Source organism: Alosa sapidissima, chromosome 8 (genome assembly GCF_018492685.1).
Source record: "Alosa sapidissima isolate fAloSap1 chromosome 8, fAloSap1.pri, whole genome shotgun sequence".
In the NCBI taxonomy this organism is placed as follows: Eukaryota; Metazoa; Chordata; class Actinopteri; order Clupeiformes; family Clupeidae; genus Alosa; species Alosa sapidissima.
Window position 1 is genome coordinate 29,952,670 of NC_055964.1, and position 17,500 is coordinate 29,970,169.

The 17,500-nt window shown below is 39.9% G+C and overlaps 2 protein-coding genes across 2 annotated transcripts in view; both read left to right on the forward strand.

Moving 5' to 3' along the window:
- Positions 1–17,500, forward strand: part of LOC121714945 (tripartite motif-containing protein 16-like) — a 1,397,702-nt gene that overhangs the window by 739,030 nt on the left and 641,172 nt on the right. The window lies entirely within an intron of this gene.
- ikbkb (inhibitor of nuclear factor kappa B kinase subunit beta) overlaps positions 10,631–17,500 on the forward strand; it is a 40,015-nt gene continuing 33,145 nt past the window's right edge. The window contains 2 exon segments of the mRNA XM_042100259.1: positions 10,631–10,841; positions 11,788–11,901. Of these exon segments, the coding sequence (XP_041956193.1) occupies positions 11,797–11,901 (105 nt within the window). The 5' untranslated portion in view covers positions 10,631–10,841; positions 11,788–11,796.

The window sequence follows — 17,500 nt, forward strand, 5'->3', positions numbered from 1 at the left end:
TTATGAGGTCATCTTTCACTACATCATCGTTTAAAGTTCTGGGATATGGTACTGTTTCACACCTTTATTATTTTAAGCTACTTGTTTGTTATCTCTGTGTAAAGCGCATTGAATGGCGATCTAGTATAATAATATGATATAAAAATACATTTAACTTTGACATACAAAGGAAACAAACCAGGTTTGCTTACGAAAAATAGTTAATTTGTTTGTATCAAATTGAGTATCTAATTTCTCCCAAATATCGGTAGACTAAATAAAACCACTTAGCCTACTGCAGGTGCAATCATTTATCCTGTATACAATTTTGGCTCTAGCTGGTGGTTTGGCAAGCTGGCAACTGACGCAAGCAAGCCGACGAGTTTAAATCACCCCGGGGAACTCCGTCTGAGGCATATCCTGACGTTTCTGCCACGCTCTTAAAAAACTTTTCTAAGTTGTTCTTAGTAGTAGGCGAAGTAACTTTTCCCCCTCTCACGAATGTACCCGTATTTACCGTCACAGATAACAGCACCCCGCATCAGGGTGAACTCTAGCTGACTCCCTTGTCCTCTTTCCAAATCATCTCTCTAATTTCCGTAAGCAATGTTGGTCAGTAGCCTATCAAATCCCAAACAGTGTAAACGATGAATAATAGGCGTCCTCCTAACAAAATAACTAAAGAGATCCATTTGGGCTGTTCTTCAGAATGGGAAAAGATCATGTTCATGGACCATGGATAATTACGCACAATGTTTTCTCTGGATGTTTAAAGCAGGAAAGTAAAGGGGGAAAAAGAAAAGAACAGAAATAAAATAATAATAAAAAAAAACATTTGGTGAAAGGAAAAATAAAAGACAAGAGAAGGGGTTTATTTTAGACCCCATTCAACCCCACCCGTGCCTGCCTGGCTTGGTGCGTCTCCTCCGTGGTCTGGCCTTTCTGCCCTCGCTCTGGGGCTTGCCGTTTGCCATGTGTGGGTGTCGGAGAGCTATGGTGCCAACCCAAACCCCTGGCAGGCTGTGGTGAACCCGCCGGCACTGCCAACAGACATGGTGCGAATCACAGGACAGTTTCAAAGTGTGGGGGGTTGACTCCTTTTTTTCAGAGTTTGACCCTAACAAATAGACACAAGTAACAGTTTGTGAGGGTGGATGCATGGACACATTATGCACTTCTTCAACTGTATTAAGTGCTATATACTCAGTAGGAAAAGATGACCCCTCCAATTTCCCCAGATGTCATTGTATAAATAGCACTATATCCATATGCACAGTGGTGTAGTCTGGTTTGCTGTAGTGGATATACTGTGATGTAGTAGTAAGCTGTAGTGGGTGTACTGTGATCACCCCCAAATGTTAATACGTATCCTTGCCTATTTTAAGTGGGTAGTGAGATGGTGATGCTTTTTAAGTGGATGTACTGCATAGTCCATCACGTAGACTACACCACTGCATATGCATAAGGGTTCCGACACGAAATGCTCTGCAGGTGGGAGGACAGGGCACTGGACAGCCAACACTGCCCACTCAATCCCTTGGCCCAAGGCCGTAGTCATGATGTCAACATTGGGGGGGACCAAATCTGTGGTGGGGTCTGAGGGACCCCCAAACAGAATTTCAATACATTTCCTACCATGCAAAAAATATGATTAAAAATCACAAACAAGTCATTAGTTAAGTCAGTCAATTAGGGTATTCCAAACTTTTGACGGACATAGGCATGGCATGGATGGATTATGAACCCCTGGGCACAGATGCCCCCCCCCCCCCCCCCCCTCCTCTTCCAGGTAGAGGGGTCCTGAGGCATTCTCCCATGTAAGATTTTTTTTTTAAATGACCCTTTAAATGATGACTTCTGGGGGGTTTTGTGAAAAGGATGGAGAAGAACCAACTTCACACAGAGGCTTGGGCTTCAGGGCGCCCTGAGCTCTTGGGCCCAGTAAGCCCATTCAGTAATCAATCCCTGGACCTGTGGTATGACTCCATTTGTCTTCAAAATGTATACTTACTATATTACTCTATATTTTTTAACTAAGGCTTAGACTCATAGTTTTGGACCTATAGCCTAATAAGATTTTGTTTTTTAATTTAGATTTTATTATGCTGGCGGCTAATCACACAATTTTAACATATGCAAGATGCAACCATTTCTAAGAGGCCTATAAACGGCAATTTCTGGCATTACTACTAGCATATGAATGCATTAGCCTATTTATGTTGAACAACATGTGAAAGAAATGAATGACACAGGCTTGCACGAGTTCATCATTTAAAATAAAACGTTTCATTTTTGCTATCATTGCGAGAATAGGCTACAATACAATAGTTCCCTTTGAGTCTGATCGGCTCCAAAAATGTATGGGATTTCCTTAGCCTGTGCTACACCTTTCCAACAAGTTTTATGAAAATTGTACCGGTAGCTTTTCCGATATTGTTGACAGCCCTACCTCACCGCAGTAGGGTGCAGTAAATGGGAGCTTTTGATAGCGCACGCCACTAACGAAAAACAAAAAAACTACCAGGACAAACCACTCAGGGGTCTAGGCTACTCTGGAACCATCACTAGGTCACTAATTTGGGCGTTATTTTCATTTGATTACATTTCAGATGGCGGTGCGTGTTGGTTTCCTGTAGGCCTATAGCGCTTTTTTCTTTCTTTATTTTGCTATGTCCATATATTGGGGGGGATATTCGAATATTGGGGGGGGGGGGCACGTCCCCCTCAATGTCTATGGTGACTACGGCCCTGCCTTGCCCTGACGCTGAGACAACGACATCGACAGAAGGACAGCGGAGGGAAGAACAAACAAAACAAACAGAACTTTTAAAAGATTCTACCAGGGAATGGAGAACTCTGTCACCCTCGGTTACAGCAATGGGGCATAAAAAGTCCAGTGGTTGCACTGAGCGACCCAAAAATAGGCACTCTGGGAGCCATTAGCTTGTTGAGAGGGTGTGGAGGCGTCTCGTCCCATCCCTTTGAAGATAGTAACTGTCAAATCAACGGACCTCTGCCACAGACTTTACAACTGTTTATGAACTTAAAGACTCACGTCCTGAAAACATGCTGAACATATTATCATAACAATAACAACAAAAGCCACAATAGTTATTGGCTTAATTTGTTTGATGGATTACTCTTAATTGCATATGTGGTTAACTCAATGAACAGACACTAAAACTGAAAAAAAAAAAAAAACAGTCACAATAATAATAATAGTAGTATTAATTGTTGTTGTTGTTGCAACACACATATTGCACACTGCCCTCTCCCCACATACACAGCACACTATCCCATCTCCCCTGTCATCCCCCCAACACACATACCAAGACCCCTGGCAGTTGGGTTAGTCCCTTGAGCCGTGGATCTGCCCAAGGTTTCTTCCTTGGTAAGGGAGTTTTTCCTTGCCCCTGTTGCTCTTGGGTGCTCATTGTTGGTGCACCCCACCCCCAATCCCAATCCTCCCCCACCTTTCTTATGCAGCCCCCCCCATAAATGCACAAATAGGCTGACACCAGACATAATTTCATTTCTTACTTCCAGTAACTATATGCATGTGACAATAAACTTCCTTATATCCTTGTAATTGTTGTTGTTGTTGGTGGTGGTGTAGTTGTTGTTGCACATTAATGAAACCAAATACCCTGTCAACCTCTGAGGTTGTGGTCTTCAAGTGGCCAATGGTTTACAAATTGTCTGCCCTGGCTTCTGGACTGTTTGTCTTGGGTTTCTAAGTGTTTATCTTGGCTTTAAACTTGTGCATTTGGGAATTTAAACTGATTGTAGTGTAAAGGATTTTTTGCTGTGAGGTAAAGTCTCTTTTATAGTTTTTATAAGCTCTGTGCTGGGCTTGATTACAAGTGCAAGTGGCAGTGTGGTGTGGAAGTATTTGAATAAAGCATGCTGTGTTTGATAACATTTACACTTTGGCATTTTGTGTTTGAATGTGTGTTTGCATTCACACTAAGACTGGATGATTATGTTAATTATGAGAGCGAGAATTTGGTCTCAAAAGGAAAATATTGAAAGCTTTGATTCCAGTGTGGAACACTCAGCCTGAAGGTTCCATCATCACTGAGCTGCTCACGGTTCTCTGAAAATTTGATATACAATTTTATAACGATTGTATTTTCCCACAGTTGCTATACATAAGTGATGTCTATTGATTTTTTTTACATAGTTTTGATGAAGAACGTGACTGTGTTAAGGTTGATGTCTGTCCAGAATGACAACTGACTGAACCAATGAGACAGCAGAATTAACAGCAGAATTAAAGGAAACTGAAAACAATTGGTTCTATATCTTGAGTTGCTGCAGCCAGGCAGCTACAGTGCTACAGTCTGGGGGCATATGAGCCCCCATGGTCATTCCCCCAGACTGCAGCACTGTAGCTGCCTGGCAGCTCTGGCTATTGGCTGCAGCAACTCGAGCTAGGTAGTACCGATTGTTTTTCTTTTTTTTTTGTACTGACAGTACTCGTGACCTTGAAAAACTGAGATCTATGAAAAATCATCGGAATTCTGTAAAATTACCCAGGACCACTTCAGCTGGACCACTGATTTCAAACTGAGTCAAGGCCAAATTCAGCTAAGATAACTGAGAAGTCTTGGATTATTCCGTTATCTAGGTTTTGTGCAACATCCCTCAGGTGGTACTGACATATTTTTTTAATTTTTTTTTAATTCTGATACATTAACTAATCATTTCACTTCAATGAAAGCATTTCAAATTGCTTGTGCCATACATAAAACATATTTATGATTTACATTCATATTACATTTAGCTGAAGCTTTAATTAATCCAAAGTGATTCACAAATGAGGACTAACATTCAAGGTGAGTCGCAAAAGGAAGCTTTAGGCAATAAAGACTAAGCCTACTTTGTGAACACCACAAAACAAGCAAGGTTGAGGTTGTTGAAGTTTAAGCACAGGCCAAAGGAAAAGGCAAAGGAAGTGCATGGTGTCACTCTGCTGTAGCCGTGCTAAGACTATTGTTATGTTGTCATGCTATAAGTGCATGGTGTCACTCTGCTGTAGCCGTGCTAAGACTATTGTTATGTTGTCATGCTATAAGTGCATGGTGTCACTCTGCTGTAGCCGTGCTAAGACTATTGTTATGTTGTCATGCTATAAGTGCATGGTGTCACTCTGCTGTAGCCGTGCTAAGACTATTGTTATGTTGTCATGCTATAAGTGCATGGTGTCACTCTGCTGTAGCCGTGCTAAGACTATTGTTATGTTGTCATGCTATAAGGCTATGTGTGTGTGTGTGACTTTGCTTGTGGCTGTTTGTTTGTCATTGCCTTTGATGAAAGCAATAACTAAATCAACTTTTTATTACAGTACCTCAAAAACATTGCCAAACTTAAAATGTAGAAAAACTCATTCATGCAATGAATTACAATGGGCCTTCCTAAAAATTCTATCGAACAGCTTCAGATGATACAAAACACAGCAGCTATAGGTTTCTTGCAAAAGCTAAAAGAACTGACCACATTACTCCAATAAATCCAAGAATTTACTTTAAAGCACAACTGCTTGTTTACATATCACTAAATGGAACGCTTGATGGTGTTTTATGCCCCCAACGTCGTCTTCCAGACAGTGCTGCCACCGTCGACTTAAAGGCACCTTATCCTAAACATAAAACTTTAACCCATGCCTAACCATAGCGCCTTCCAGGCAGCGCTGCCTTGAAGACAACGCTGGGGCCATAAAACACCAAGAAACAAATGGCTCGGGACCTAATCAGGCATGCTTCAGCCGTACACATCTTCCAGACCTCTCAGGTCTCAGGAGAAAAACTTGTTAGTAAAGCCCACTGTTAGAACTAAACATGGTGAAGCAGCTATTAGGCTGCGTGGTCAGCTCTAAACAACTTTCAGATAACATCAAAAATATCCCAAATGTAAATCTAGACTGAAGAGCAAACTGTTCGCTCAGATGCCTTCTGCTAACTGATCAAATGCACATCCTGTTATCACTGAGTTACACATTCTGAATATGTCTTTCAACCCCCTTTGTCTTTTGTGTTTTCTTTTTTATTATTCTTTAATTATATCATATACTTTACCTTTGAAACATTTTTTTAACTATTGCCCTTTTATCATTTGATTTACTATTACTCTTTGCTTTTGTTTATGTAAAGCACATTGAATGACTCCTGTGTATGAAATGCACTATATAGTAAAAGTCAAAGTGAAGTCAAATCAAGTCAATTTATTTATAAAGCACATTTTACACAACAACAGGGTTGACCAAATGTGCTTTACAAATTATTAAATATAAATAATAGCAAAATAATAAATAATAATACAATACAGAATACAAAATGCCTACATAAAATAGAATACACTAAAGAATACATAAGATAAAATTCAAGCAGTAGTAATAGTATAGTATAATAATAAACAAAAATAAAGATTATGTTGGAAGATAAACATTTAAATGAACTCAAAGTGAAGGGGGGAATAATAAGTAGTTATGATTATAGTGATAATAATGAAATACAATAAGCAAAGGATATTTGAATGAAAACAAGACTGACAAATAAACTTGACTCACTTTCCACTAATTCCTAGCAACTCAAGAACATTTTTTTAATTCTTATTAAGGATTTTTCTATTACGTTTGTATGTGTAGTAAATGTGAAGAAAGGAGGCACTGAATACATTGAGACAATAATAATGGCGTAGTCATTGTGACATTTCCGCAAGAATATTTGGGCATAAAGTGAAATTCCACTAGTTCAACCCCCAGAAATCCCCCAATTGTTTAAAAGGAGAAACGAAAGTCCCAGTTTGAGAGGGGAATGACACTGTATGTTTTGATAATCCATACTACATGGTTCCGGTGACTTGGTAACATGTCCACTTTTGAAGTGAGTTACTCTCAAAGCATTCTGAAAGCACGCAGGAAGAGATGTTTGTAAACACATACCCGATATGGTCATTGTCGGTGCAACCATCACTAGGCCTATTAACATGACCACTTAAATGAGTATATTCGGACGTCATAACGTGGCGTGTTTGCCTCATATTCTCAAACCTGATGTGCTGTGCCTTGGTCATGTCAGTGATTCGGGGGGTGGGAGTGAATTCCCCAAATGTTTACACCAAATGACCCACACTATGTACAAGCCTGCAACTCTGTTTAAAACACAATTACTGCACGCAATATAAGCAAACTCAAAACGAATGGCTTTTTTTTCTAGGCACTGGAGACAACACTGCAAAGATAACATGTCACATGAAGTACATTATCATTTCATATGCAGGCCAGTACAGTACAATAAAGGCCTTCATGACAAGGGAGGTGTAGACCATGACCACAGTGTCACTTGTGGTTAATTCCCAGGGAGCCTTACTCCGAATTGAGAACATTCTGAAGAAGAGGCTGACGTAATTAAGCCATTTATTCCATTTAACAAGAAAAATAAAAAACGTGATGAAAATCATTTCCACTCCCAACTGACATTTCACTTCGCTCTGTCAGGGGTGGTTTTGGTTCAGGAGAAATTCACACGAAGACAATAGCTGGCATAACTCTCTGTTTTAAGACACATGTTGCCAGTTCAGTGTTTGATGTTTTATGTTCTTGTATTGGGCGTAACAGCAGGAAATATATCTGATCTACTGAGAGATTGAACAATGGTTTGAACACACACACACACACACACACACACACACACACACACACACACACACACACACACACACACACACACACTCACTCACCGATATGCACACACATAAAAACACACACGTGTGTGTGTGTGTGTGTGAGAGAGAGTGTGTGAGAGAGAGAGAGTGTGAGAGAGAAAGAGTGTATGTGTGTGTGTGTGTGTGTGTGTGTGTGTGTGATGGATAGAGGGATGAGAAGATAAGAAGAGGAGAGAAACAATGTGACTGACTTGACCAGATAGAGAAGCTATTACAGTAAATAGAAACCACTATCCTTAGAGTGTCATCTGTATAGTTGGTCCTGCTCATTGTTCCTTCCTGTTTGGGTCAGGTCAAGAGTTCTATACCCTGATACCATATTAATTGTTGCAGTTGCTGCCTATATGATAATAGATGTTGACTGTAATTAAATTCACCCACACCAATTTGTTCAGATGAGGAGATTGTGTCAGTAATGAGGTTCTAGAAAGCAGCTAATTGTTCAGCTTAGTGGATGATCAAATGTAGCCTGTGTAACTACTGCAAGATAAACTGTTATGACTGCTGTTATAATAATATCCACATATGTCAGTGGTGCTGTAGGCTGTTGTAATAGAGAGAACATCTCCTCTCATAGCACCACTTACAACTGATCCTAGCACTTACCACCTGACTAGAACTGACACTCAACTGTTTAAAAACAGCACTCGCACTTATTCTTACTGTGCTCTACCATTTTTAAATTGTCCTAAAATTGTTGAAAGAATTGCCTTAAAACTTAAACTGTTCACCATGTTGTTAGTTGCTTTGGTTAAAAATGTGTCAGCCAAATGTAATGTAATGTAATAATTAGGCAATTAAAGCTGCAGTTGGCAAGATTATTTTGATCATATTCACTGAAACTGACACTATACTATAACAGAACAACATAAATCAGCTGGTTTTAAAAAAAAACCCACATTTCTACCTCCACCTAGAGCCTGTTATTTGTTTTGCAAAAATCCATAGCTCCCGGTTCTTCTGGTCCAATCAGAGCAGGGCTGTGTGAGATCTGACTCTCAATCACAGTCTGGTGCGCACTGACGAGCACAAACTCTATGAGAGGGTGCTCGGTGGTAGTGGGGGAGGGGCATGAGAGTTGTAAACATTCAAAATTTTGTCAGACTTGCCAACTGCAGCTTTAATAGTGTGTACACTGCAAAAAATGAATTCTAACCAAGTGTTATTGATCTTATATTAAGATTAAAAAATCTATTTGGTATTGTTTTTAGTATGAAAAGACTTACCTAGCGCCCTCTCAAAAGATCATTTTGACTTAATTTAAGAAGACTTTAACTTATTTTAAGGAGTCTTATCAAGACAAATTTGCTCAACGCACTGGCAGACAAATTTGCTTGTTTTTAGGACAAATTTGCTTAACGCACTGGCAGACAAATTTGCTTGTTTTCAAGATGAGATGTCTTAAAATAAGTCAATTTTTTTAAAAATTAAGTCAAATGATTTCACAAAAAAGCACTAGGTAAGTCTCTTTATACTGAAAACAATACCAACTAGTTTTTTTTATCTTGATATAAGATTAATAACACTTGGTTAGATTTTGTTAGATAAGCAGTTTTTGCAGTGTAGTGTCTAATCAATGTCCAAACCTTTATAACAGAATGGTGAGTAACTTTCCCCTTCCTCCTCTTGTGTCTTAAAGGGGCAGACACTTATAGAAAAGTATGAAAGTAGTCTCATAGTATTTTGGGACAAAATATTATAATAATCTATAGGAATTATAGTAGTATTTTAGAACATATTATTATTTTGTGAAATACTAGTAGGCTGCTATAAGACTGCAGCCTACTATGAACACTATGGGTAAGGATATTATAGAGCTATATAAGCCTATTGCAACACATAATAGATGTAATATCCTACACCAGGGGTTCCCAAACTTTTCCAACACAAGGCCCCTCAAATACCACTAGGTTCTGGACAAGGACCCCCTTGATGTGTTATTAAACCCATCGGCAATCCTACGGCAAATGTAAAAATACATGAAGCTAATCCTAATAATTATTTTAGCCACAAACACTTTGCGATGGAGCATACAGTGTGTAAACATTGCATTTGGGGCTTTCTGCTATATGAGAGCTATAACTCTACTCGGCCCCGGCCCCCACTTTGAAAAGCACTGCCCTACACTACCATAGAACCACTATACAAATCGTATAGGCTACTGCTGTAGCCTAGCTCTTTTTTTTAAGGGGACACTTTTGATTTCAGCCACCTGGACAGCACAAACACGTGCAGGGGGACAGTCTCTCCATCCATACACTTTGAACCAACCAGGTAATTATACAAGATTTTGCAGTTTTTCTCGACCGTTTTCAAAACATTTAACATGCCCATGTCTGAACAAAACACCCATGTCTGAACAAAAGCACTCTGGCCAAAATTATGTTGCTTGCAAAATGCTGTTACACTCTCTCAAAACACTTAAAACATGCAGCAAAACCAAATTTTGCCTTCAAACAATCACTGGACACACTTTTGATTTCAATCAATCACTGGACAATGCAAAATATAGTTCTCAAAATGAGCATTAATGAATGAAGATTTGTGCAAAGGAGTTTAACACAGGTACATAAGAGATTCAGACTGTTTAGCAGGGGGAGACTAATAGTGTTTGGGGTATTTGAATGTTAACTATTTTGCAAGAGTGTGTGAGAACTGAACCCAATGAAAACGTGTGAACACATTCGCAAGAGATGACTTCTGCTGTACAAAGAAGATCAAGTGGATCCCAGTTTCTTTAAGCAGTTCAAAGCAATCGAGACTGTAATGAAACAAATATTCTGTGTAAATAAGAGCTATATGTCTTAGACACAATACTAATAATAAAAGAAACTTCCATTGAATGTCGCAAAGCGGACCTGTCTGGAGCCTACCAGTTCAGTCAACCTCTAGCTTAGCTTACTATTTTCTCGGTTTCAGGAAATGACCGATTATCAGGAAGTAGAAGTAGAGTTTTGTTATCTTCTAACTGGCGTGTAATACCAACAACCACACCAGGCATCGCAAAATAAGGAAATAGCGGGCAGCTTAAAGTAGGATATCAATAATTTATACTGAACTGACTGTCTGAAGGTGTACGTTAGGCGACTTTATCTATCGCCGTGTGAAAAAGACAGCGGGAGGAGCTAAAACTTAAGGTAAACTTTGTTTCAGTGGTAGCCTATGCACCAGGAAACCAAACGTGAATAACAATAACTCAGCAACTTATTGAATAAGTAACTAAGCTTTCAGTTAGAAAGTTTGACACTATTGGGACAGTTGGAAATGGTTAATTCGTAGGCTACAATGTTTGTCTTGACCTGTGTTGTAACGTTAGGCTATAGTTTAATTTTTAGACAGTTTTATCGTTAGGCTTTATCAGCCAAAGTAGGCTACAGTTGTAACATTGTTACACTAGGCTACTGGCACAACCTAGAGTCACAAACCTGTTACACTAACTGAATATTTAGTTGGCCTTCATTTACTCCACGTGGTTAGACGTAGCGCTCCAAAAAGTTGTATTTAATCCGTAGATATGAGGCTATGTAACATTATAGCCTACTGTTTCAGTCAGTAGGCTATAGGCCTACTGGAGGAATACAGGACAAAAACAATAAATCACTGTGTGCAAGTGTATGTACGTAGGAAGTGCGTAGCCTACACATGGAATATGGAACATGCAAGCAAATATTCTCCAAACGAGTTTGACTTGTAATGGATAGGCTACAGACAGGATGCATTCTGACCCTTGACCTGTTAAGTTTCATACGAGTTCTATGAGCATGGCTAAGAATGAAGAACATGGAACTATGATAGAAGATAGCGATATAATAGCAAAGCTGTGTAAAATGTTGGAGATGGGGTAAATTTGACCCTTGTGCTCTATCCCTGTGTGTTGGCATGTTGTGTGTTTGTGTGTGTATGTGTGTGTGTGTGTGTGTTGTGTGTGCATGCGTTTGTGCATGAATTCCTGCATGAATGTGTGTGTGTGTGTGTGTGTGTGTGTGTGTGTGTGTGTGTGTGTGTGTGTGTGTGCGCGCGCGTGTGTGTGTGTGTGCATGCTTGCGTGTGTGCGTGCGTGCGTGTTTGCGTGTGTGTGTTTAGAGGACAGAGATGAGTCGTGGTCCCACTCTTCAACCCCAGATTTATGGGGTTTGGGAACTGAAGGAACGTTTGGGTACTGGAGGGTTCGGCAATGTCACACGCTGGCAAAATAAGGTACACACACTGCATATAACTACAGACATGCTCTCTCTATCTCTCTCACACACACACACACACACACACACACACACACACACACACACACACACAGAGTGACAGAGAGAGAAAGAGAGACACACACACACTCTCAGACACACACACACACACACTCAGGCCATGTTCTGCACCCCGCACACAGACAAATCTCACCTGTAATTATAAACAGGAAGTCATCCCAGCTAGCAGGACATTGAGCTGAGTTTGCTCACCTGCATCCTTTTGCTCACCTGCATCCTCTTTTTGACCTAATTTCCTGTGACAAGAGTATAAACTGAAGAGGAGTAAGAAAAGTAAGTACACAGTGTGAGAGGAAGCCTCTGTCATTCAGGAGATGACAGAGTCACTGGGTAAAAAAAAATAAATACCCCACACTCTAACCAGTGAAGAAAAAGACATTCAGTTCCAAAGCAGTACAGTACTGTGCAAACATTTTAGCATGTTTTAAACCATGCAGTAAAGCCATGTAGCTCTCAGAATGACATTTTGTTTAGTTATCAGTTGACAACATCAATGTAAAGCAACCAAAAAATAACCTAAACTTTTATCAAAATCAAAAAATATTCAAAAAGTTTGGTAACACTTTACTTAACAGTATCAACATAAGAGTGACATGACACTGTCATGAACATATTACACTGTCATTACAAATGAACCCTAACCCTAATCCTAATCCTAACCCTAACCTCTAACTCCAACTCTAATCCTAACCCTAACCCTAACTCTAACCCTAATCCTAACCCTAAACCAACCCTAATCCTAACCCTAACTTGTTATGACAAAAAAACGAATGTCACTCAATAACAGAAGTGTTATGTCATAAACATTTATGACTTGTTTATGACACATTCATGACAGTGTCTTGTCACTCTTATGTCAATACTGTCAATTAAAGTGTAACCAAAAGGTTGATATGTCCTATTGAGATTAGTAAAAAATATTATAGCATCCATTCAGTACAGTTATTGTTAAAAAAAACATGTCAACATGTGTGTGTGCGTCAGACTGTCAAAACTCTACGTGGGCAGACAGACTGTCGGAGGCCAGGGTTCAGATTTAACGCTACATTTCAGACAGACTGACTGGGGTTGGGTAATTACAATCGCAACGTCCAACCCAAATATTCCTCCTCAAGTTCTCTATGTTGTGCCATACGTCTGCTGTTCCGACAGTTGCAGAAACAGTAGCCTCAAAGCATCATGGGATTGTAACGCTCTAGGTTACTCTAGTTTATGCTAGTTCTCCTTTAAAAGACATTTGTAAACAGTGTGTCTCATGACATTGTGGAGCATATTTTACTAGCGAAGGTTTGGTTCACAGTGTGCTGTTGTTGAGAAGAACCATTTGTCCCGTGAGCCACACTGCGGCTTGTGTTGCGGTTTCGCCGACCTCCCTGCGCTGTTTCTATAGACATTGTCGGGAAGCCATAGATCAAGGTTGGCTGTTCTACAGGAAGTCCAGTCAGAGTGGTCCTCAGACAGAGAGCTGTATCCCGGTGATGACCTCATGATCAGTCATGATCAGGATGATGATATCACAATGAGACAGCTATAGGAGGGGACACAAACAGCAAGTGCAATGGGAGACATGCACTCAGTCCCATCCAGCGATACAAAACCCGGATTCAGAAAGTAAAAGTCCTACCACATATTTGTGCCAGCCATTCAGTAATAACTAGCTGATTCTTACTAGCTTAGCTCTTCACACAGGTAGATGAGCTAGTTAGCGAGATCACCTATTTTAGGTGCACAGGTAGAAGCAATACACGGTAGGACTTTTACTTTCCGATGCTGGGTTTTCCATCTCTGGTTCCATCCCAATCCCACTCTCTTTATATCTGTCTTGCTCAAATAGACTAAAACAACTAGAGCTCTAAACTATAAACTGCAAATGTTCTCCTCAAAGTGCTATAAGGGCACCCCTTCAACAAGTAATATACAACAGGCCTGTCTCTGTTTATCAACTTCAAGCATTCTTTAGCCTATAGACGTTTATCTAAATAACCTCTACCCTTCACATACACATCTGTTTAGCAACTCACACAGCTGGTAACCCAGTACTTGCAACAGTGTTTCTAAGTGTATTTCATTCTCTTGTTGTGACTATACCGGCAATTTTTCCATTTTGAAATGAGGGAAGAAAACACAGTGTGTTTGTATGGCAATTGTTGTCATTTTGCAGCTTAGCGATCTGTGTGAGCACAGTCATTAAGGCTTTAAGGATGACTGGACTCATCCGTTAGTAATCTAGTAATGTAGTGATCTCAATAATATTCAAATCACCATGGACCAGAACATACTAGTGCTACAAATTATATTATTTAAAAAAAAAAAAAAGTATATAAATTATATAACATTTTGTAATTTTTTTAAAGGCCTCAAGGCCCTTTAAACCTTAAGATAATATTCACTGTTAATACTACTTAATACAAATTTCTGGTATTTAATGCTTTTTGTAAGTTATTGTTGTAGTAACTTATTAGTAGATATTTACAGTACCATTAAACATTACAGTGATAAATAAGTGCATATTTAAAACAGAATGATTGAGTCCACTAGCAGCATGCCTATTCAGCAACTGTGTATCCTGTCATCTGTAGCTATAGTGTAGTAACAGACGTGAGTGTGAAACCATGTGACGTGAACGGTTTCATGGTTCAGTCTAAGATTCTGACTGATTCTGACCCCTCTGGTAATGTGACATGCTGTTAGTATGTTAGTTAGGGAGTTTTGCTAGTTATGGGTATTTGCTAGGTATGTTAGTTATGGGGTTTTCATGTGATTCATGCAGAGTTCTTGATTGTGCTTGGTGAGACTGGAGAGACAGACCAGTAGAATGTGTGTATTGAGAGGCTAGCTGTTAGCAATTAGTGGCCCTCTTTATTTCAACACCTCTTTGGGATGTGTTTCATTAAAGTAACAAGATGTAGGAATGACCCCTTTTCATCAAGTTCCAATGTTCCTTTTAGCACTAAGAACTACGAAACTACGAAAAGAATCATGATCCTACCTGTGACAACATTACAACGTGTAACACCAGGTGTTGTGAGCGAGTACTGACAATGACAGAGACTCAATTCCACCTTATTGTAAGTCAGAGTGGCAATGAAATGAGTTTGAAGTTAAAATAACTACATTGTGTTACAATAAAACTGTCCCTGAATACCTAATATGTATGAAGAAGTAAACCCACTAATAATAATAACTAATAACTTAATAACTAACTATAAGCTTATTGTATTACTATTATGGTATAATTATAATATACCCATAGATAATAGATCATTATAATTATATTATAATAATTGGGTATTATAATATACCCAAGACACTCATTTCACTCATTGAACTCAACACAGTAGAACCATACGGTCTAAATGAGGTACTGGATTTAAGTGTATTCTTGGGATAAGATGTGTATGTAGAGTATATTTTTGTAAATAAATTATATTTTTGTAAATAGAGTATATTTTTGTATAGAGTGTATTTTTCTATGTAAATGAATTGTTGGTTGATATGGGTATTGACCGAAAACATCTATTGTATTTTTGAACATGCAATATGTTTTTTTGATACAAATATGCTTAAATTACATAGATTGTGTATATGTAGGCCTATATGCAAGCTAAAATATGCAGGATATTGAATTGACGATATTGATTGCAATTTCTGGTGTGTTAGAGTGTGGAGTACTTTCACTGGGTATGGTGTGGTCATGTGATGATGTTACCACCTATTTCACCTGCGGGTGTCAGATTGACTGTGAACGTAAACCTGATGAAGCAACTTGCGAAACGCGTTGTTCACGCCAAATAAAGTCAGCAAAATATATCCTCCATTGTGCGATGTATACTACTCTTTTGACTCATTTCACTATTGAGTGTCTTGCATAAGAGGGGTATTATTTTACTTTACTTTAGTGACATAAAAAGTTACTTTAAATAAATAGTGCAAATATTGGTGAAGAGCATGCGGCTGAGACAATCACAGCTTCTGAAGTGTGTCATTTCCGGCGACATCACTTCCTCTATGAAGCTCTGGTGATTTTTGTGGCCTGGCACACAGACCTGGCATGGCATGACACAGTCGAGCCCGTAACCCTAGCAACTATGTTAAACAATACCCCGAATAGCCCACAGTATGGGGAAAGCACGGTGCTGTGGAATCTTAATGAAAGCACATTTGCCTCATATTTACACGCACACATGCACGAACGCATTCGTGCAAACACACACATACAAACACACGCGCACACACACACACACACACACACATACACACACACACACACACACACACATGCACACTTATTGTGTCTGCACTCACTCATCGTTTGACTCACTGGCTCGCACTTCCTATTCTAATGTTTTACTTTCTCACTCTACTTCCCTCCCTCAATCACCATGGCGATGTGATGTCACTCCTCGGACTGACGTCAGACAGCGGCTAGCGGCTGTCGTTGGGGTCGCTGCATGTGAGATTGGGTGTGACACCCCTTCACTTGCGTCCTTCCTGATGATGGTTGATTTTAATTGAATGGATGACCTTAAATGCACAAATGGGTGGGTGGGTTGGCACAGCGGAAGGGTGTGAGAAGGAGGGTCTGCGTGAGACAGCGATGACATCACAGGAAGTGACACGGGGGCAACCGATACATTTTTACAATGTGACGTCCGCTCAGCTCAGGGTCAGTTGCCCGGACAGTGACCTTTCCCGATGCGTCCAGGGTTTAAAAAGTTTCCATCTTTTCCGCTCCAGGTCTGAGAGGCTTTGCCCGAACCGCGCGCTTCCCGTTAACAGTGCTTTGGCTCTGTTGTTTGTTTGCTATTGGAAGGCACACAAACCAAAGCATGAGTTGTGCCATCGACCCACAGGAAGAGCTTGGAGCACACTCTGCATACTTTAGTGCCACTCCTTGTAGCTTTCCCGGGGGGAAGGCCCCTGTGGCCAGGCTATGGGCTCTGTTGTCTTGCTGTAGCCTGGCTAAAGAGTAATGGCACATCCCTTTGGTCACATCCCTTTGGTCTCTTCTTCACATGTCTTTGCACGCACAGGCTTAGAATATGAATATATGGATGTGAACAACCCCACACTAAGGTGTGTATATGTGTGTGTGTGTGTGTGTGTCTCTGTGTGTGTGTGTGTGTGTGTCTGTGTACATGCGCATGCACGCACATACACACTCGCACCCTCTCTCACACACACACACACACACACACACACACACACACACACACACACACAACACACACTAACAAAATTCAGGTTGATAGCATGATCATGTGGCGTTCATGTGATTATCCGCGGCCTTCATATCTCCTTTGTGAAGTAGCTGATGGGTGACATGGTCTTAAAAGTATGTTTCAAATATGTCATGGTATTTTTTGCAATAACTACGTGAATGATGACATAAATACCGCCATTCACTCACTACCATAGTAAAAGTACAAACATTGATCCAAAAAACGTAATCCTGACCATCATCAACCATTTGCACGGCCCTCTTCAGTGCCTAAGGTATGAACTGCGTTTCGCCATGCTTGTTCTCATGGTAAATG